Source organism: Protopterus annectens, chromosome 16.part0 (genome assembly GCF_019279795.1).
Source record: "Protopterus annectens isolate FY-2018-M chromosome 16.part0, PAN1.0, whole genome shotgun sequence".
NCBI classification, from domain to species: domain Eukaryota; kingdom Metazoa; phylum Chordata; order Ceratodontiformes; family Protopteridae; genus Protopterus; species Protopterus annectens.
Window position 1 is genome coordinate 517,366,952 of NC_056750.1, and position 22,145 is coordinate 517,389,096.

General features: G+C 45.7%; 1 protein-coding gene across 1 annotated transcript in view; it reads left to right on the forward strand.

The window, feature by feature from the left end:
• Window positions 1–22,145, forward strand: part of SPTAN1 (spectrin alpha, non-erythrocytic 1) — a gene marked incomplete in the record, with an annotated part of 2,849,969 nt that overhangs the window by 996,660 nt on the left and 1,831,164 nt on the right. Inside the window, 1 exon segment of the mRNA XM_044058813.1 lies at window positions 9,755–9,936. Coding sequence (XP_043914748.1) covers window positions 9,755–9,936 — 182 coding nt within the window.

Sequence of the window (22,145 nt, forward strand, 5' to 3'; positions counted from 1 at the left end):
AGATCAGACCATAAACTAATCTCACTGAATATTCACATCCTGACCCCACCCCCTGCCCAGAAAACCACAGTGAAAAAATTTCTCTAAAGCAAATTTCACACTCCTCCAAACCGAGGTGGAATCCTTCAAAGCCCCCGGGCCTGTGGAAAATACGGCCCAGACCGCAGAATCCTTTATAAACACATTCTATGAACACCTTCAGGAATGCATGGATCATGCAATCCCAAATAAAACCAAGACCCCAATCCTCCAAAGGCAGACGTCCTGTCTGGTGGACCCCAGCCATAAACAAACTATACAATAGAAGGAGGAAGCTACTACATGATAGAGCAAAATCCCAAAAAGGGAAGGCATCTCTGATCAGTATTAGCATAAAACTACGGGCACTCATAAAATCGTCTAAGGCCAGCTTTGAGAGAAAAATTGCACAGGACACTAAGGATAATCACAAGGCTTTCTTTAGTTATGTTAGGAACCTGGGTGGGAATTCCCAGATATGCTCAGAATTGGTCCAAAATGACAAAAAATACACCGAAACCACAGACATTGCCAACATCCTAACTGACAGTTTCAGCGCAAACTCCCCCCCCCCCAACACCACCACCACCACCAAAAGGGCAAATATCTATCCCAGCAGAGTGCTGCCCCCCTGACATCTCAGATGCTCAGGTAAGAGCCGCCCTCTCCAAAGCAAAAAACACAGCATCAGTGGGACTAGACAGTGTCCCGAGCTGCGTCCTACATGAACTCCAAGAAGAGCTAAACCCAAACATAAAACTACTGTTCAATCCAGCCTTACTACAGGATATGTACCCAAAGAGTGGCGTACAGCAACAGTGGTCCCTCTCCACAAAGGTGGTGCCTCAATGGATCCTGGAAACTATCGCCCCATAAGCCTGACTAGCTTGGTCTGCAAAGCTATGGAAAGGATCATCATGGACCTCATAAATAAAGATATTGGGGACCTACAGACACTGGATCCTACCCAGTTCGGCTTTGTTAAGGGCAGATCCTACCTCTTAAACCTAGTCGATTTCTTTGAAACAGTCACCAAGGCCATTGACGAGGGGAAGGTAGTCCACACAGCCTACCTGGACCTCGCAAAAGCCTTCGATACAATACCCCACTCAGGCATTATAGATCAGCTCACCAGCTTAAATATAAACCCCTATGTCACTAGATGGGTTGCAAACTGGCTCAAGGACAGAACCCACATGGTTAGAATTGCTGGAGCCATGTCGGACTCCAAACCAGTTACAAGTGGCGTCCCACAAGGCTCAGTCCTGGGACCTCTCTTGTTCGGTATATATTTCTCAGAGGTACAGGCCAACACGGAAGGACTGTGGATGACCAAGTTCTCAGATGACTGCAAACTGGGCGCCATAATCGACTTTCCAGCCAACACAAGTATCCTTCAAAAGGCCTCATAGAAACAGGCAACTGGTGCCAGAGCCATGGCCTCAAGCTAAATGCCAAAAAGTGTATAGTCATCCCCTTTGGCAAAAACAAAGTGCCCACAAATTACCACATAGGTGGTAATCCATTAAGTACAGAAGAAGTAATTAGGGACCTGGGGACCCAAGTTGATAGCAGTCTCTCATTTGACAAACATGTGACCAAAGTGGTTAGAAAAACATTTTATATAGCCCACCTAATCATGAAGGGATTCACATCTAGATCAGGGGAGGTCATCGTGCCTCTTTACTCATCCCCTCATCAGGCCCATAATTGAGTACAATGCCCCTTTTGGGATGTACCTTACCAGACACCTGCAGCAACTGGAAAGACCCCAAAAGTACCTCACCAAGAGGATCAAAGGGCTCAGACAGATGCCATATGCTGCCCGGTTAAAGAAACTGCAGCTCTACCCAGTGGTATACCGCCTGCTCAGAGGCGATCTGTGCCTGACGTATAAAGCCGTGTCCAACCCGGAATTAATGGACATGCTGCACCTCAGAAAATCCAAATCCCATCGAGCTACGCGCTCGAGAGACTTGAACCTCAGCACTGAAATAAATAGGACATGCTGGAGGGACAGATTCATAACCCAGAGGCTCCCTTCACTCTGGAATAAAATCCCAGTCCAGGTTAGGCAGAGTCCCTCATTGACTCTCTTCAAGAGGAATTTTGGTGAGTGGATGGGAGATCGTAGGTTTACCCCGGGTATCACATCTGTGTCACTGTTAGACAGAGGCACAGTATACTAACCTCGAAAAAGGGCATAGCAAAATTAATTTAAAATGGGTGGCAAAAGCCAAACACACTCTGGCTAGGCTTATAAATGCCCTAGGGCAGATAGCCTAGTATGAACCTATGAACCTATAATCTGAGATTATATTTTTGGCGAGGATCCGTTGGTTATTTGCTAAGGGTTGGAGTTCATCCCTTAGTACAGTAGTTTTTTCTTCTAATTGTTCCACATAGAGTTATATACAGTTTTCTGTGTGTGCGTTTTGTGGTCTGTTTAAATTAGAATACCCAGTTTCTGTCCCACCGGGCTAGGCCCGTTTAAGTTAGAAGACCTAGTCCTCGTGGTGGTACTTCCTGTACGGCTAGGCCCGTTTTAGTTACAGGACCTAAAAATTGTTACCACATAGAGTTATTTACAGTTTTCTGTGTGTGTGTGTTTTCTGGCCTGTTTAAATTAGAAGACCTAGTTTCTGTTCCACCGGGCTAGGCCCGTTTAAGTTAGAGGACCTAGTCCTAGTGGTATTCTTCTGTAGGGCTAGGCCCGTTTTAGTTAGAAGACCTAGTCCTCTTCCCTCATTCTACTTTTTCTTCCTTTCCTGTGTGTGTGTGTGTAATGTCTAAAGAGAGTAAGGATCACAAATCTTTGGGTTTTAAGATGCGCATGAAATGCTCCTAAAAGATGTCTTTAACGGATGGCCACAGTAGCTGTGTCTACTGCTTAGGGGCCATCCACCTGCAGGAATTGTGCTTGTTCTGCCATGCTTTCTCTCCTAGGGTGTTACAGGAGAGAAAGAACAAGCTTATACTCAAGGGTCTACTAAAACCATCTTTTGAGGAAGTTCTATCCAGTTATTCGGCTTCCTCCAAGTCTGGCAAATCTAAGTCTTCAAAAAGGCATTCTCTGGCACAGGCTGGTGTCTCTGAGCCGCCTTCTAAACAGTTAAAATCTGCCTCCTCGACTCCACTGCCTAATGAGCCGAAGGAGAGCACTATTGTGGTGTCAGAGTCAAAGTCTCCAGTGCCCCCTCGATCAAGATCACCTACTATGTCTTCCAGATCTTCCAGGAGCCTTTCGGACGAAGATGTGGAGAGGGTAGTGTTGAGACTCCTGAAGTAGTCTGCCTTACCAAAATTATTGTTGGCTCTGACCCAGTCGGCTCCGGAGTCACTCGATCCAGCTTTGGCCTTGTCTGCTATTCCTCTTCCAAGCCATGTTGGCCCTTCGGAGCCAGAGTGTTTGGTGCCACCGGAGGTACTATCGGTTCCAGCTCCCTTTGTCGCTGCTTTGGAGGCGGGTTCGGCTCCGACACGCTCGGTGCCGTCTGTCATGTCCAGGGGCCGAAGCTGTCCTGTCGGCACTGACAGGGAGGGTTGGAATCTATCTTTGGTTCCGAGCTTTCCTCTCGGTGCTTTGGCCAGGGCGAGCTCGGACCCTGCATCTATCTCAGAGCCGACGGCTCTGGCTCCGACATCAACCTTTGTCTCGTCGGAGCGGGGGAGGTCTTCGGAGCCGGAGAGATCAGCTTTTGAGATGATGAGGAGCGTGCTGTCTTATACTCCAGCCCCTACCAGTGGTACCAGCACTCTTCCCCCAAGAGCACCCACTTCGGTCTCAGCCTCTACTCTCTCCAGAGACAGCTGAGACCCTCAGCCTCAGGAGCCATCGGCTGTTAGCCCCCACTCTTCCGAGGCCTCCCCGGAATGCCCTTTCGAGGAGCCTCCCCGGAAGAATCTATGTAAGAGGAAGCATGTTGACTCCTAGGATGAGTCCTTGACATTGGACACTGACCTCGAGGAGTCGGAAGGGTCCCCCAAGTCATCCTCTGATGTCTCCTTCGTGGACATTTTGGTGATTCTTAAGCAGAGGTGCGACTGGCCCACTGTCAACTCTTCTGATGAGTCTGTGTACCTGAAGGCGTTCGGATCTCAACCTTCTTCCTCTTGGGTGTCGCCGCCTTTTGACGAACTAATGGATCTAGTTAGTCGAAAGGTCTGGGATACTCTTGATGCCATGGAGCCAGTCTCCAGGAGACCCATTAAGTTTGTCTGCCCCTCCTGGTAAAGAGTTTTTGTCTAAGGGCGTTCCCGTAGATGCCATGGTGGTGGCGGCCACAAAGAAGGAGCTGGCGGAGACTTCTTCCTCTGTTCATCCGCCAAATAAGGATTCTCGACAGATCGACAGATTTGGGAAGCGTATCTTTAGTTCAGTGGCATTTACCCTATGATTGTTGAACTATCTCACTCACTTCACGAGATTACAGAGGGATCTCTTCAAGGAGTTAGGAGATTCTATACAAGGTGCATGTACTGAGGGAGTCCCTGACAAGATATCTGCTCAGTTGTCCACCTTAAATTCTATAGTGAACTCCTCCATGCGGCTTATCTCCTATGCGGCTGATGGAGCGAATAGAGCAGCGAGTTCAGGAGTTGCCCTGAGGCGTCACTCCTGGATGCGCTTGTGTAATTTTGAGGAACTGTTCAAGTCTACTTTCACCAACGCCCCATTTGATGGTTCCTTATTGTTTGGTTCCAAGGTGAAGGACACACTCACTCGGTGTGAGCAAGAAGGAAAGACGCTTTCTGCCGTGAGAGTACATTTTACTGTTACCTCTCGACCATACCTCAAAGGTTAAAGGGGCGGTAAAATGTGGTTTAAAAAGTCCCAGAGGGTCTTTCCGGACACACAAGGTGAATCCTTCTTCAGAGACGGAGGAGGAAATGGGCGACGTCGCCCTAGAGGCAGGGGAGGTCCGCAATACCAGCAAGGGCCATGATTCCTTTCGGGGACGGCCTTATCAGCGCTCCTGATGTGAGGCCCGACTGCTTTTCTCTGGGGCCTGTTGGGGGTCGCATTTCTTTGTATACAGAAGCCTGGCTAAATATCACTCAAGACAAGTGGGTACAAAGAGTTGTTACCAGAGGCTATATCATACCCTTTTCCCTTCCACCCTTTGTTCCCAAGAAGATGCCAGATGTACCACCCAATCACAGGGATCAGGCAACTGTGGAGATCAACAAGTTGCTTTTAAAAAAAGTCATCCAGTCTGTCCCAGCAGACCAGATAGGATCCGGAACCCTCTCCAGGTTCTTTTTAGTACCAAAACGAACCAGAGATTGGAGGCCAATATTGGACCTCAGCAGGTTAAAGAAATCCGTGAAGAAGGACAAGTTTCTGATGGTAACTCTGCAGTCGATACTCCCATTGTTAGGGAAAGACTATTGGATGTGCTCTCTAGATCTCCAAGATGCCTACTACCATATAAAAATGGACGAGGTGTCCAGGAGTCATCTACGCTTCCAGGTGGGAACCAGTCATGATCAGTTTTGTGCTCTGCCCTTTGGTCTTACCACTGCCCCCATGGTGTTCACCTAATGCATGACAGTAGTGACAGCTCACCTAAGACATCAAGGATTCCAGGTGTTTCCGTATTTGGACGACTGGCTTCTGACCACCCCCACCAGGCATCTACACCTCCAAAACAGAGATGCCACTATTCAACTTTGTGCTCAGTTAGGGATCTCCATAAACTGGTAAAAATCTGCATTATTGCCCTCTCAATCTGTGATTTTTATAGGCGCAGAGGTAGACACAGTGAACATGACAGCTCGTCTCCCCGCCGACAGGGCACAAAACTTAATCTTTCAAATTTAATGTCTTCTTCCGTTGCGGAAGGTCAAAGCAAAGTGGGTTCTTCAGCTCCTCGGGATTACGACTTCCACCATTCTATTAGTACCATTAGCCCGGCTGCACATGAAAATTCCCCAGTGGCTTCTGTCTTCCCAATGGTCTTTCCAGCATCTCCCGCTGAGTCATCCTATCCTGCTGACTGAGTCATGCAAGGAAGGACCTTCTTTGGTGGATATCTCCCAACCAGTTGATCACGGGCACCCCCTTTGTTCATGCCCAATCCGTTGCCACTGTGACCACGGATTCCTCCCAAATCGGGTGAGGGGGGCATTATCTCACTTGCATGGCAGCGTTCTGGAGATGAGGGCGGTGCTCCTGGCGTTGCAAACACTTCAAAAACCTTCTTCCTCTCGGGACTATTGCGATACAATCAGACAGCATGTCAGTAGTTTGGTATATCAGCAAACAGGGTGGTACCAGATCTTACCCACTCTGTCGAGAGGCCATGCGAGTTTGGGAATGGGCGATTTCTTCCCAGCGCTTTCTGGTTGCAACGCACATTCCGGGGATGATCAACATGATAGCCGACAAGCTCACCCGGGCGATCCTACTGCCTCACGAGTGGTCTCTGAAACAGGAAACAGCGGAACAGATTTTCTGCAAATGGGGACAGCCTTGCTGCGACCTCTTTGCCAGCCCAGTCAGTACCAAATGCAGCAGCTATTTTTCCCTCATTCCCCCTCCGGCGGAGACACCCAGAGACGCTCAGGCTCACGATTGGCTCATGGGACTTCATTATGCTTTTCCTCCATTTCCAAAATGATTCAGAAAGCCAGTCAGCTGGGAAGCAAGTTGATGTTCATTGCTTCTTACTGGCCTCGTCAGGTCTGGTTCCCTTTTCTCGAGCCTCTTCTGCACGATCCTTGGATCCTGGACCCAGCTCCAGATCTGTTGACTCATGTCAGGTTCACTACATCCCTCAATCCACACCCTCAGGTTGACAGCGTGGCTGCTCCAGTTCCATCCCTAGTCAGGCTTCATGATGTATCTTCATCAGTATCACATATTCTTATGTCCTCCCATAAACCTTCAACTAGGAGGCTGTATGGAAGTAACTGGAAAAGATTTTCTATTTGGGCACAGAAAATGAATGTAGATCCATACACTGCTTCTATCCTTGTGATTTTGCATTTTCTTTCTGAGCTTTATCAGCAAGGAGCTGCCGCCGCCGCTATCAGAGTCCAGTTGGCGGCGATTTCTCATTTTCACTTAGGGTTTCCAGATAATTTAATGTCTCATAAGCTATGCAAGACCTTTTTGAAAGGAATCACTCTTTTGAGACCACCACTGCAAGAACCTGTGGCTTTTTGGGATTTAAATTTTGTGTTTTCCAAACTGACTTCTCCCCCATTTGAACCTTCACACTCATCTTCATTGAAATTTTTGTCTTGGAAGACTTTGTTTTTGGTAGCTATTACGCCAGCTAGACTGGTATTGAAACTACAAGCCTTGTCTGTCAAGCCACCTTATTTGATCTTTCACAAGGACAGGGTGTTACTGCGTACTAATCCCTCCTTTGTCCCCAACGTTTGTTCCCCTGCTACCTTAAATCAGTCCATAGAACTCCCAATTTTCTTACCCTTATCACTGTAATGCAGCTTAATACAGTTTTCATCAGCTGGACGTTCATAGACAACTACGTTTTTATTTACAGCGGACCAAGGAATTTAGGAAATCAGATAAACTATCTGGACAGGGAGGTCGGTCAGTTACTGGAGTAGAAAGCAGCATGAAAACAGAAATGTTTGTCCCCACCCTTCTGTGGTAACCAGAGTCCTTAATTGTCCTCCCATTATACTTGTATAAAGGGTGTTGGAATTTACTCCTTCACTTGCTCATCAAGTGGAAGAAATAAGAGGGTGGGTAACCTTATGCAAAAGAGTGTGCAGATATATAACTGATTTTTGCTTTAGCTTTCGTGCACTTAGTTGCTGTTAGTTGATGGCTGAATTGAAGACAGAGTTGCCATTTCATTGTATGAAAATGCTAGTTAAGCAGCATTTGTGGATGAGAGGTAGTCTATTTTTCTGACTTCCAGCAATACTTGTAGATTCAGGTTTATCCTTTTAATTCTTGGAGCAGAAGTTGTTTCAGGCAGCAGCCCTTTATTGTGCTGAATTTTGGAAGTATGGTTTTCTTGTCTGTGTATTTCTGTATGAGTATTCATAGCCCAAAAACTTTCTAATTTCCATATAGTGGGGGTAACCTGTTCCACTGTGGCGTTTTTTAGACTAGGTATGGCTATGTATTTTAATAAATGAAATGCTCTCATTAGAACTTTGATCTGAGTTTTCTCATACTTGAATGTTTGACAGGTGTTTTTGCAGGTAGCTGTTCAGCAGCCAGTACTGGTACAGTATCTAGACACCGGCTAGTATTCTTGTCAGAGTCCATGGTGGTTTCTTTTAAGGGTTTGTATCCCCTCAGTTATGCCATGGTAGCTGACATATGAGGCATGATGACTGTAAAGGGAATTCTCCTCTTCCTTGGCTCTTGCCTGTATGTTTGTGGTGCAGCTGTTGACGTTTCAGACAATTGTGCTTTTTTGGCCTGTTAGTGTTAGAATGTTCGTTTTACATTTCCTTCTAACCTTTAGGCTATTTGTTGAGTAAAGGTGGAATGAACTTGGCAGGCTTGTGCATCTGTGGCAACAAAATCACCAAGCAGGGACATTACCCAGTATATTTACTGGTTGAGACCATATTGTGAAACTTTAGATTGGTTTGCCTGTATGGAATTGATTAGTATGTTACTCTGATAGCCTTTGATGTTGAGTTAGAAATCGGCTAGTAAAAAGTTTAGTCCAAAATTGCTAATATTTGCTTTGTCCATGAATACATGCACGTGTTTTGTTAACGGTTAAATGTGCCTTCTCTTCAGTGATAAGAAAATGCAGTGTAATGGGAAACCAGCAATAACAAGATGCACAGGCTACCTAATTGATTTTAGTTTATTGAACATTTTACTTTATAAGGAACCAGACTTCAGGAAGAGTGACTATGATTAACATTGTGCATAAGGATGTTTTTATGACCTGGCATGTATTGCTTTGATTGCACTGTACTGAATATTTTACTTTTTATAAATTGATTTAAAGAACAGATACTTAATATTGTACACAAAATGCTTTTGTGGTGGGGACATCTTGTTGCTTACGCTGTACTACTTTATTTGGAATGTGACTTTAAGAAGATGGCTTACCATTGCACACAAGTGTATTTTCGTAGCTGGCACCTTATTGACTGTATTGAACCGAAAGTTGTATCGAAAGCTGACTTTGAGAAAAGTGGCTTAATATTGTGCCCAAGTATGATTTTCATGGGGATCCATTATTGTTAGCACTGTACCCAACATCTTATTTTTTGGAAAGTGGCTTAACTTTCTGCATAAGAATGTTCTCGTGGTGTTGGGCACCTTACTGGTTTCACTGTACTTTTGTTTAATTTTGTTTGGAGCTTGACTTCAAAAAAGTGGCTTAGTATTATATACAAGAACGTTTTCAGTAGTCAAGACACTTGATTACTTACTTTGCATCAAACATTTTATTTTTAATGGCTTGTCACTTTAAGAAAAGTGCTTCATTCTTTGTACATTACAAGGATGTTTTCTTGGTGAGTGGTTAAAAAGGGAAGGGTATGTATTGGTGTGAATGGTTTAAGAAAAGGAGATGGATTAACATGTATGCTAAGAAACTGCTGAGAATAATAAGAAAAATATGGAAGTGTTTGTAATTGATATTTACTGGGGAGGGACACAGTCGTGTGCTGTTTAAGGATGTAATTTAAATGCTTTCATTTCATTGTTCTGCATTTTTTGTATTTTTCCAATAGTAGTTTTGAAAAAAAAAAAGTTTTCATTTATGTATAACTTTTTCAGGAATTAAATTGCGGGAAGCTAATCAACAGCAGCAGTTCAACCGCAATGTTGAAGATATTGAGCTTTGGTTGTATGAAGTAGAAGGACATTTAGCTTCTGATGATTATGGCAAGGACTTGACAAGCGTGCAGAACCTACAAAAGAAACATGCTCTGTTAGAAGCAGATGTGGCTGCTCACCAGGTACACTTAATTTTGTAAATGGTGAAGTGCATTTTATATTACTGTAATTTTGTCAGAAAACTATCAAGTACATCGTGGTAGAAAGTCTCCTTTGGATTGCCCAAGAAGACCTTTTTCTTCTACTGTATTTGTGTTCCAGTAGCTGCTAATGTAATTTTACTAGTTCAGCAATGTCATACGTGAAAAATAGACAGTTAACATTGCAATGATGGCTTAAATTCCTAGTAAGGTTTACTTCTGATGTATAATGTTTGTAACTTGTATATGTATATATATATATATATATATATATATATATATATATATATATATATATTTTTTTTTTTTTTTTTTAAGCTCATGCCTGAAAAAGTCCTTTGGATCCACTCCCTTGATTTTTTGTAACCATTTTTTTCCTTGCCTGTGACTATTTAGATGTCCTTCTATTCATGTTCTGCAATATTCATAACATGAGAGAGTCCGCCCCCAGCTTATTCATACATCCAGCCAGTATACAAAAGTCTAATGCCACTGTGAGGTACGTGTGACACTGCACATCAGCTAGCGGATGTCCGCACATACCAACCTCAGAACTTTTCTGCCACCTGTCTGATCGTTGCTCACCAGATAAGTCACAAACTTTGGTTCAGATAAGTATCCCATTGGGGTTTTTTCTTGGAAACTTTGGCTACTGTCTTGTGCTGTGATTACATGTCAACTAGGAAGGGCAAGTGTCAGTGTGGAAGGCAGATTCCACGAGTCACACAATCTCTGCTTGTTTTGCTCAGGCGCAGACCATGACCATACTGCCTGTGCTATCTGTAAGACCTTTGTATCCAAAACCCTTCACAGCCATCTAACTTCCCTGAAATTATGTCTTGAGAATCTGCACCTTAAGCGTCTAGCACAAGGTATGGCACCAGCATCAGACTTTCAGACGAGCTGCAACCTAAAAAGGCCAAGAATTCTCAGCCTGATCTTCCTGCTGCTCCCTCTTCCGGGTGTCCCTCCCAAGGCCGATGTGGGTCTAGAAGCCGTCCCGGACTCGGTAGTTGTCCATTCGATGGGTACCACAATGGAAGCCGTGAAGGACCCTGCCAGCACATCTTGCGAGAGGATCGCTGGCATCCAGCTTGGGCATAAGGGGAGGGGGCACATCTTGTAATTACTGAAGGCCCTCGTGACGTCACCCAAGTCATTGTGTGGGAGGATGTGCCTACAGACATTGTGGAGTGCAGGCTAACGTCTGACCTATCCACCTTCGACCACATGGAAGCTCCTAAAAAGAAAAAAAAAAGTCAAAAGTAAAAATGTTTCTCTGGTTCCCCAGGATCAAGCACCAGAGTGGCAGGCCTTCTCCCAAGGCTTATCCAGTGCCTTTATGGCTCTATATCAGATCTCGGCTCCTTCTTTCTCTTTTCCTGCCTTTTCTTCCCTTCACTCCCTTAAAAAGGACCTTTGAGGATATTTCGGCAGTTGATGAGGAATCATCAGGAGACTAATCCTTGGCTTATTCAACCCAAATTTCACCTTTGGGTTGCACCTTACCAGAAGAGGAATGTAGTGGTATGGACTCTGCTGGAGAGGATATTTCCTTTGGGGAAACTATTCTAAAGATGAAAAAGTCTTCAAATGGGACTGTTGCCAAGTGTCTGACATACAAAAGAGGTACTATGACCTCCTTCAGATGGACTCTCCCTCTCCATCTCAGGTACTATGACCTCCTTCAGATGGACTCTCCCTCTCCATCTGCCATTCTCCCTGTCCTGCCAGCTTTCGTAGATGCCTTTACAGCTGCTTCTAAATGCCTTGACTCCCAGATTCCAGCTCCCAAGTGCCCAGATAGGTTTTATAAGACGCCTGAGTCCTTACTCTTAAAATCTCCCTCTGCAAAACCAGCTATTTCCTTGCTTCCCTCTGATAAGGAGAGCAAAGCCATGGAGAGATTAGGGAAAAAGTATATACATCTGCTACTTTGGCCATCAGGGCAATTGATTATCAAACTGATATGGCCACATATTCCCTAGCACTCTTGTCAGATGCGGGAAAACTCCTTTCTGAGCTCCCTGATTCTCCCATCTAGGATAAGCTCTCCTCCATTCTCAATTCTTTTACCCAGGTAAAAAGGCACTCCATGTGCCGTTATGTCATGGAGACGTCAGCCAGGGCAGCTTTTGAGGAGGTATTCATGGCTCAGGCTTCAACCCATGCCTGATGATATTAAAGCCAAGTTATAGTATGGCCCCTCTAGACAACAAAGCCTTGTTTGGAAACTCAGCTGCTGAACTGTTTAACTCTCCAAGAAATGGGCAAGGAGCTCCATGATCTAAAACCATGTATTTGTTTCCCCCGTCCGCAGGTTCCAAAGGAATTACCATACCAGAGCCAGCTTAGGCCACCTTCTACCAAACGTAAGAGGAATTCCAGAAAACACATCCCTTCAAAGACTGCTTCCTCCACTCCCACTCAGAAACAGCCCTTTCAGGCTAAGCCTGGTAGTCTGTGACTAACCACCTCCAGGTCCATCTACTCCTTTGTCTTTTCGCCTCTCTCTTTCTCTCCATGCTTAGAATTAGATAACCCAGGACTCTTGAGTCCTTTCCATCATTCAACAAGAATATTTCATGGTGTGGGGAAGCTCTTACCTCCTGTAGGGGCATCCCACAACCACCAAAAGAACTGGAATTCTTTCCCTGAGTTATATCCAGCCTTCTCTCTGAAGGCAGTATTCAGGATGTTCTGCGCTCTCAAGTGGGAAGAGGATTTTACTCCAGGATGTTTCTGGTTCCCAGAAAGGATGGCCCCTGGAGGCCCATTCTAGACCTTTCCCATCTAAGTACTTTTCTGAAAGTCCCCACTTTTTGTATGCTGACTTTACCCACCCTTCTCCCACTCATTCTTCCCCAAGGCTTTATGGTGTCATTGGATATCAAAGATGCCTACCTTCCTATCCCCATTCACCTCCGGTTCAGGAAGTTTCTTTGCTTTTCTGTTGCTTCCTCTCATCTCATTATCAGTTCTGTGCTTTGCCCTTTGGTCTGTCTATGGAACCGAGGGTCTTCAAAAAATGCGTAGCTCCTGTCTTAGCCTACTGCAGACTACAGGGTATACAGATTTTTCCATACCTAGACTGTGTTCTCATCCAGGCCTCATCCCCAGACATCCTTCAAGAGAATCTCTCCTTCAAGGTGTCTCTCCTTGAGAGTCTGGGTTTCACAATAAACTATCAGAAGTCTACCTTGAGCCCCTTCCCAAGGCGACATTCTTCTTGGCTGCAGGATTCAAGCAGACAGGATTCTCGCCTTCTTACCTCCAGAAAACGTCCTATCCCTTACTTCCCTATTTCCAGGACCTTTTGCTCCTTCAGTATCTGACTGCCACGGACTTTCTTCGCCTCCTGCGGTTCATGGCCTCAGTGATTCCCATGATGTCCTTCAAGGATGCATCTGCAGTCCTTACAAATGGGTTGTCCTGTCGTCAGGCAGCCCTTCGGTCGGCCGGATTCCAAAGTCTGGGTCTGGCCTCGGCTGGTGTCGCGCTTCACCCGACGTCATAGCTGCAGTTCTTCGGGTATAAAGGCATCAGCCGACGCCATTTTCCTCAGTCTTTCTTGCCGCGTGGCGCCCGAAGCAGAAGCTGTTTGCAAGTGCCGGTCGGTCAGAACCAGAGATTGCTACTACCGAATACTACTTCGAAGACTTCTAAAAAGCTAAGTACCCCGTTGGGGACTCTTTCTTGCCTCAGCCGATGTCAGAAAAAGTGAACAACTGTTTAACTTGTGGGAAACAAATACCTCATAAAGATTTCCACTCTTACTGCTTACCTTGTTTAGGCCCAGACCACGACGTAGCAGCTTGTCTAGCCTGTGCTTCTTTTAACCGACGGACGCTTAGACGCCGGTCGGAGTTTGCAGAACAGTTTTTCGGCTCTGATTTTGCTTATATCATGCCGTCGGATCCTCCGACTTCACAAATAACCAAAAAATGCAGGGAAAAGGACCGACATTCGCGGTCCGCGGTTTCGGCCGAAACCGCGGTTAAGCCAACCACGAGTGTCTCGGTTTCGGCTGAAACCGAGCAAGCGGTTCTTTCCCCAGCCGAAAACATGCCTTCTACCGAGGCCTCTTCTATCCTGGTGGAAACGGCTTCTGAAATCCAACCTGCAGTTGCGGTTTCTCAGGAATTATCAGACACTATTCCCTTGGATATTTCAACCCCTGCACGTGGAGCTGCTAGGCCTCCTGCAGCCATGTCTATTAAGGCCTTTGCCAGGGCTAAGGCAGCTAAAGCTTCAAAAACGGTGCCTGTCAAGCCCCACTCTCACAGGCCCAGCACCAGTTCCCATATGCTTTCTTTGGCTGAGGATCTCATTTCTTTAATTCGTGGATCCCAGCCTCATCCAGACAGGACCTCTCATCCACCTCCAGAGAAGAGGCCTAGAGCAGAGCCCCCAGAGCCAGTATCCACAGATGATTCCTCTGATGACTCAGAACATACAGACCCTCCTGAGGCTCCTTATTCTCCTTACGAAGACTCTGATGCTGAAGAGTCCATTCCTTCAGCCTCTCCACCTGAGGAATTTTCCTTTGGGGAAACCTTGCATGCTATGAGGGAGCAATTTCAGTGGCAGGGCCAAGATTTCTCAGACTCCAGAAAAAGGCTTAGAACCTTTCTACATTTGCCACAGCATAGGCCTTTAGCTATACCTCCAGTTCTTTCTGTTGTAGATGATGCATTTAATGATGCTTGCACTGCTCCTGATTCATTACCTCCGGCCCCTGCTAAGCCCGATAGGTTCTACAGGGTCCCGGACACTCATCACCATTTATACAAGGCTCCTTTTGCAGATCCAGAGACTATCTCCCAGGGCCCTAAAGCTGTAGCAACTACATCTACTAAAAACCCCCTCCCCTCTGAAAGGGAATCCAGGTCCTTAGAGCGATGGGGTAAAAAAGTTTACACCTCTGCTACTTTGTCAGCTAGAGCTTTGAACTGCCAATTTCATATGATTCAATATCAAGAGTTTATGCTAGACCAGTTAACTAAAAAGCTATCCTCTGAAGAATCTTTAGATAAGAAATATGTTCAGGAAATGGTACATAACATACAGCAGGTTAGTAACCATTCCTTAAAATGTGGCTATGATGCACTGGAGCCTTCCTTTAGATCAGCCATGACTGGCACAGTTATCAGGAGACATGCATGGTTGAAAGAGCAGGCATTACCAGACCATGTCAAATCAAAGCTTTTAGATGCTCCCATGGACAAAGTCAATTTATTTGGTTCCCCTGCACAGCAGGTACTAAAAAAGATGGAAGAGAAGGCGAAATCTGTACAAACAGTGAAAGATTTCTTACAGGTTCAACCTCCAAGGTTTAGCAGGAACTGGCCCTCCAAAAATTGGTCCTTTCCGGACTCCTCTAAGACACAGAGAGGCAGGAATAGGCATACAAGAGGCAGACACCAATCCAGGGGTGCCTACAGGGGACGCCAGTGGCAAAGTAACAACCAGCGAGGCACAGACGCAGCCACAGCCACCACAACAACACAATCAGAGTGACTTGGCTGTGACACCGCCTACCAGGGAACAACTGGAAGCACCCTTAGGCGGAAAGTTAACATTGTTTTCAAAAAAATGGCATTGCATCACAAGGGAAAGATGGATTTTGCAAACTATAGACCAAGGTTACAGGTTCCATTTCCATACTCTACCAGCAAAGAGAGGAATGCCAAACCTACCACCTACTCAAAGGGCAGAAGCTCTAAAGCAAATATCTCAATTATTAAGAATGAGAGCTGTGGAAAAGGTACCATCTATGGAACAAGGAAAGGGATTTTACTCCAGACTCTTCCTGGTACCAAGAAAAGAGAGCAAATGGAGGCCTATTCTCGACCTGTCCGCTTTAAACACATTCCTCATTGTTCCAAAATTCAAAATGCTGACCCTACAGCAGCTTCTTCCCATGCTGGGCAAGGAGTCTTGGCTGGTAACTCTAGATCTCAAGGAGGCATACCTGCACGTCCCCATACGACCAAATTGCAGAAGATACCTCAGATTTCTTGCAGGATCAGAGCATTATCAATTCTCAGCATTGCCCTTTGGCTTATCTACTGCGCCCAGAGTGTTCACGAAATGCCTGGCATCAGTAATTGCTTATTGCAGACTTCAGGGAATCCAAATTTACCCCTACCTGGACGACTGCCTGATACAAGCGGACAACAAAAGCAAGCTAACAGAAGACTTACAAAGAGTCATTTACCTGCTGCAAGCACTGGGATATACAGTCAATATAAAAAAGTCAAGGCTGATTCCATCCCAAAGAATAACCTTTCTGGGTGCAGAGCTGGACACATCAAAACAAATGGCATTCCTAACTGCAGAAAAGAAAGAACAACTACCTCTCTACTTCTTGGCATTAACAAAGCAGAACCATCTAACTGCAAGGAAAGTACTGCAAGCCCTAGGCTTCATGGCATCCTGCATAATTCTGGTCCCTCATGCCAGGCTGCATATGAGAAAGCTACAGTGGTACCTAAAGAATTTGTGGTCTCAACACAAGCACAGCCTAGAAACCAAAATTCCAATAATCCCATGCCTGAAGCAAGAGTTCCTATGGTGGGCTCAGGCATGTCAATCAAACACAGGATTGCCCTTCTGCAACAGCCAACCAAGCCAAACCATCACGACAGATGCATCAGACCTCGGTTGGGGGGCACACATGCTGGACAAGTGCGTACAAGGCTTATGGACTCAAGACCAGCTGCGCCTGCACATAAATCTAAAGGAAATGCTGGCAGTAAAATTGGCAATCCAGTCATTCAGGCCATTTCTCCAAGAAGGTCAGTTGATGATAAGGACAGACAACACCACAGTTATGTGGTACATCAACAAACAGGGAGGCACACATTCATACCCTCTATGCCGGCTGGCACTGGACCTATGGAATGTGGCTCTGAGCTACAACATTCAGTTACAAGCAATTTTTGTACCAGGAAAAGAAAACATCCTAGCGGACATACTAAGCAGAACTACCACGGATGCCCACGAATGGATGCTGCATCCGGACATCTTCAAAACCATCACAACAGAATGGGGACTACCACAAATAGACTTATTTGCATTCCCACTCAATCACCAGCTAAAGAGATTCTGCACAAGGACGTACCACCCACTTGCTTGGAAGGTGGACTCCCTATCCTTCAGTTGGAAGAACCTGACAGCATAAGCATTCCCACCACTTCCTTTGATGCACAAGGTGCTTTTGAAGATCAAAGAGGAACGTCCGAAGATCATTCTGATAGCTCCAGACTGGCCAAGGCAACATTGGTACCCATTGCTGAGGAGCATGTCTCGGGAACAAATATGGGCATTACCTCTGATCCCATTGCTGTTAACACAGAACAACTACAACATCCTGCATCCAAACCTGAAAACTCTGCAGCTAACTGCCTGGAACATTACATAAGAACAATTAACCCACATTTATCCCAAAGGGTTAAAGACATAATCCTTGAGGCTCGTAGACCTTCAACACGAAAGAATTATGCAGCAAAATGGAAAAGATATCTCATTTGGTGTACTGCAAAGGGAGAAGATGTGGCACTGGTAAACATAGCCAACATCCTGGAGTACTTGGCAGAGCTCTTCCATACAGGCCTGTCCTATTCTTCCATCAAGATACATGCATCAGCCATTTCAGCAGAATACAGCTTGGATCCTCCTGTCTTCTCTCATCCTCTGCTCAGGCAGTTTCTAAGAGGAATTAAAAATGTAAAACCTCCCAGGAAACCACCATTGCCAGCATGGGACTTGAACTTTGTGCTAGAAAAATTGACACTTCCTCCTTTCGAACCGGCAGCAACAGCAGAATTACAATACTTATCCTGGAAGACTGCTTTCCTGCTGGCAATCACCTCAGCAAGAAGAGTCTCTGAACTACAGGCATTAATGGCAGTGCAACCCTTCCTGATCTTCCATCAAGATAGTGTCCATGAGAATAAATCCTACATTTATGCCTAAGGTGGTATCCAGAGTGTCTTTAAATCAGGCTATCCACCTACCTACATTCTTCCCCAACCCTCAGAACAGGGGAGAAAGACTGTTGCATACCTTGGATGTACATAGACAATTACGCTACGACCTGGACAGGACCAAGTCCAATAGAAAAACTGACCAGCTTCTGGTAGCATATGCAACAGGAAAGGAAGGAAAACCAATTTCAAAGCAGACAATCTCCAAATGGATAGGAAATTGTATTAGATTTTGTTACTCCTACCATGGAAAGAAAACTCCAGAGAACATCAGGCCTCACTCCACGAGGGCTTCAGCCACTACCACAGCCTTCTTACGAGGAGTGGCTACCAAGGACATTATAGCGGCTGCTACTTGGACCTCCGTGCATACATTTGCCAAGCATTACAATTTACCTTTATACTCTAGATCCCGAGCAGGTTTTGCCACTGCAGTTTTGCAAGGGATCCTAACTACACCATAATCTTACATTTTCTCCTCCTCCCCTAGTTTAGCTATGGTATTCTACCCATTTGTAAGGACTGCAGATGCATCCTTGAAGGACATAGTACAGTTTTGTACCTACCATAAATGTAGATGTCCGATAGGAATGCATCTGCAGTCAGGATTACCCACCCGCCTTCCCCTCTGTGGTACTCCTAGGGTATTTGCCATCCTTCAGCTAGCTTGGGGGGGATCTATTATGGTGTATTTGTTTGTATATATGTACATACATGCTTATTTTATGTGTTTGCTCTCTACTATTTGGAAACATTGGCATTTATCCAAATTTAGCCATCCAAGAGGGCACCTGGCATCTGGGGCAAGAAACACTGAGGAAAATGGCGTCGGCTGATGCCTTTATACCCGAAGAACTGCAGCTATGACGTCGGGTGAAGCGCGACACCAGCCGAGGCCAGACCCAGACTTTGGAATCCGGCCGACCGAAGGGCTGCCTGACGACAGGACAACCCATTTGTAAGGACTGCAGATGCATTCCTATCGGACATCTACATTTATGGTAGGTACAAAACTGTACTTTCCCTTTAGCCAAGTTGCACATGAGAAAGTTCCATTGGTTCTAGAGAACGGTTTGGATGCGATGCTTCCACTCTTTGGACTTTATCCCACTCCTGGCCTGCTTGAAAAGGGAGTTAGACTGGTGGGTACTTCACATTGCAAGGAATTCAGACTTACCCTTACATCCACCTCTTCCCACTCAGGAACTTTTCAGATGTAGGAGGAGGTGCAACACTGAAATCCTGGAAGGTCAGAGATGTCTGTTTACAAACAGACAGAGGAGCACATCAGCATAAAGGAAATGAGGGCCTTGATTTTCACCATTCATATCTTAAGCTTGTGTTTTGCCCAGGGGTCCTAAGGTGGTTCATAGACAACACCATAGACCTCTGATATCTTAGCAAACAATGGGGGACACAGTCCTATCTCCTGTGCAGACTTGACTTTACAGGCCTGGGAGCTACCCTTGCAGAGGCAAGCCTGTCTTCAGGCTGTCTACATTTCCTCAACTCAGAATTTTGTGGCAGAAACACACAGCAGGTCCATGACTCAATCCCCCAAATGAATGTTACACAGGGATGTGTTTCTGGACCTGGTTCATCGATGGGGGTATACCTCCGATCTCTCTGCCTCCCCCATGCACAGACAACTTCCCAAATTTTTGTGCCAGGAGCCCACATCTCTTGACATGGATGGTTGACGCTCAGTCCTTTTCTTGGAAGGGGATGTTTCTGTATGCATTCCCCCTTCCCACTTCTCCAAAACGTGCTGCTGATAATCCAGTGGGAACAACCACAAATCTTGCTGATGACCCCTTTTTGGCAAAGACAGCATTGGTTCCTCCTCCTACATTTAGCCAAGGACAGTCGCCTCAAGTTACCCCACAGGATGGACCTACTCACACAGGACAAGGGACCTCTAGTACATCCACAGATGTCAACTCTAAACCTGACTCTGTGGGTGATAGGGTTTTGATTCCATTCAGACCCTTTTTTTTTCTAAGGGTGTGTTTAAAGTTCTGCAGGAGGCCAGAAAACCCACAACTAGGAAATCCTGTGTTTCCAAATGGAAAAGGTTTTCCATCTGGTGTTTCAAAAAGGATTTGCAACTACTGTTAGTGGATGTCCCACTGGTTTTGTCCTAGCTGTGTGAATTGATGGAGTGGGCTGTATTACTGTTGGTTAAAGCCCATATTTTTGCTATCTCTGCCTATGTCTCCACCTTTAGCTTCTAGTTTGGAAGTTAAACTGTTCTTAAAAGGTGTCCTTCATATCAGACCAGCAAGGAAACCAGTTCCCCCTGCTTGGGATCTCAATTTTTCTTTAGGAGAAACTTATCTTGGCCACATTTGAGCCAGAAAGCTCCTCTTCTGTACAACATTGCACCTGGAAAACTGTTCTTGTGGCAATTGCTTTTGCCAGAATGTTTTCTGAATTACAAACTCTGATGTCTACCTCCCCTTTAGTCTTCCACAAGGATGGGGTCTCCTTATGCCCAAGGTGGTTAATGAGTTCTCTCAGTCTATCACCCTTCCAGCCTTTTTTCTCTTTTCCCCTGTCATCCAGTGAGAGGATTCTATACACTTTAGACATGTACAGGCAGCTCAGATACTACCTGAACAAAACTAACCCTGTCCATAAGTCTGAACGCTTTTGTCTCATCACCCAAGGGCCCTGGATCAACCTGTTTCCAGGCAGGCTATCTCCTCTTGGATATTTGAAGCTGTTTCTTTCTGTTATTTAGCCGGTGGTGAGAGTCTTTCTTCTCCTGTGAGGGCACATTCCACTAGGGTAGTGTTCTCCTCTGGAGTATTCTTTAAAGGCTTGGACACTTGCTCTATCCTGGAGGCAGCTACCTGATCTTCTGTTCATACATTCACTAAACACTTCTAAACTAGATGTCATCTCCAGGTCCAGGGCTGGGTTTGCCAGAGCTATTCTGCATGTTTTTTTCAAATGCTGCTGCTCCTCTGCCCAATTCTTCCTCTGCATGAGCTTTGCCACTCTCCCTCATGTTACGATTACCGCAGCATATGAATAGGAGGAGATAGAATAGTTGTGTAAAATCTTAACCATAGCCATAGATGTCCTTCTCTTCTGTATGCTGCAGTATTACTTAGCCCCCCCCCCCACACACACCTTCCCCCTGATGCTTGGCTGGCCCCTAATGGCATGTTTTCCTCACCTAAGGTCAGGCTGGTGCGTTTGCAGCATTCAGTTCTGAGGTTGGGATGTGCTAACGTTCGCTTTATACCCGACATCCCTTTATGGCCGACATATGCTAGCTGATGTGCAGTGTCGCAGACACCTCAAAGTATTATTAGACCTTTGTATACTGGCCTGATGTACGAGTCAGCCGGGTGCAGACTCCCTCATGTTAAGAATACTGCAGCATAAAGAAGAGAAGGACATCTATGGTTATGGTAAGATTTTACACAACTATTGATGTTCTTCGTGTTTCACTGTTGCAGTCATCACACTTGGGTTATCCTGCCAGGGGTAGCCCTTAGTCGGCTAGAATACCAGTGGCTTAATATTTCTGTGTCGATTGCTGTCACTCCAGGACTGACGTCAGGTAGTCAGTGGTATAAAATCAGGCAGCCGGTGCCATTTTACATCAGTTTTTCTTGCCGAGGAGCCTGAAGCAAGAAGCAGTTTGCACGACTGCCGGTCCGCTGCTACCTGAGTTTTCATTTCCGAATTGAAGTTGAAGTCTTCTAAAGCCAAGTACCCCATTGGGATCCTTTTTTCTTGCACTAACCGGTGTCAGAACAAGTTAGCAATTGTCGCCTGTGGAAAGCAAATACCACACAGAGACTTCCATTCTTACTGCATCACTTGTTTAGGCCCAGACCACGACGTCCCTCGCTGTCGCGTTTGTGCTTTGTTCAACGCTAGAACTATACGTTGTCGGGCCCTTATTTTATTGTAGCTAAATATTTTCGCTCTCAGTCCTCGTATTCCAGTATGGCTTCAGTAAGCCATCCAACTGCCGATCTTCTGAAAAAAATGTAAGGATAAAGACAGAGACAGACTGCACAGGTCCAAAACTGCTGACGATGCTTCCGTTAAGCTAGTCGTCTGTTCTCCGGTCCTCAGTGAGGTGCTTTCTCAGCCCCTGATGCCCACTTCTGTGAATTTGCAGGCCACTACCGAAACCTGTTCAGAGTCCGGTATGCCACGAGACTCTTTTCGACTAAG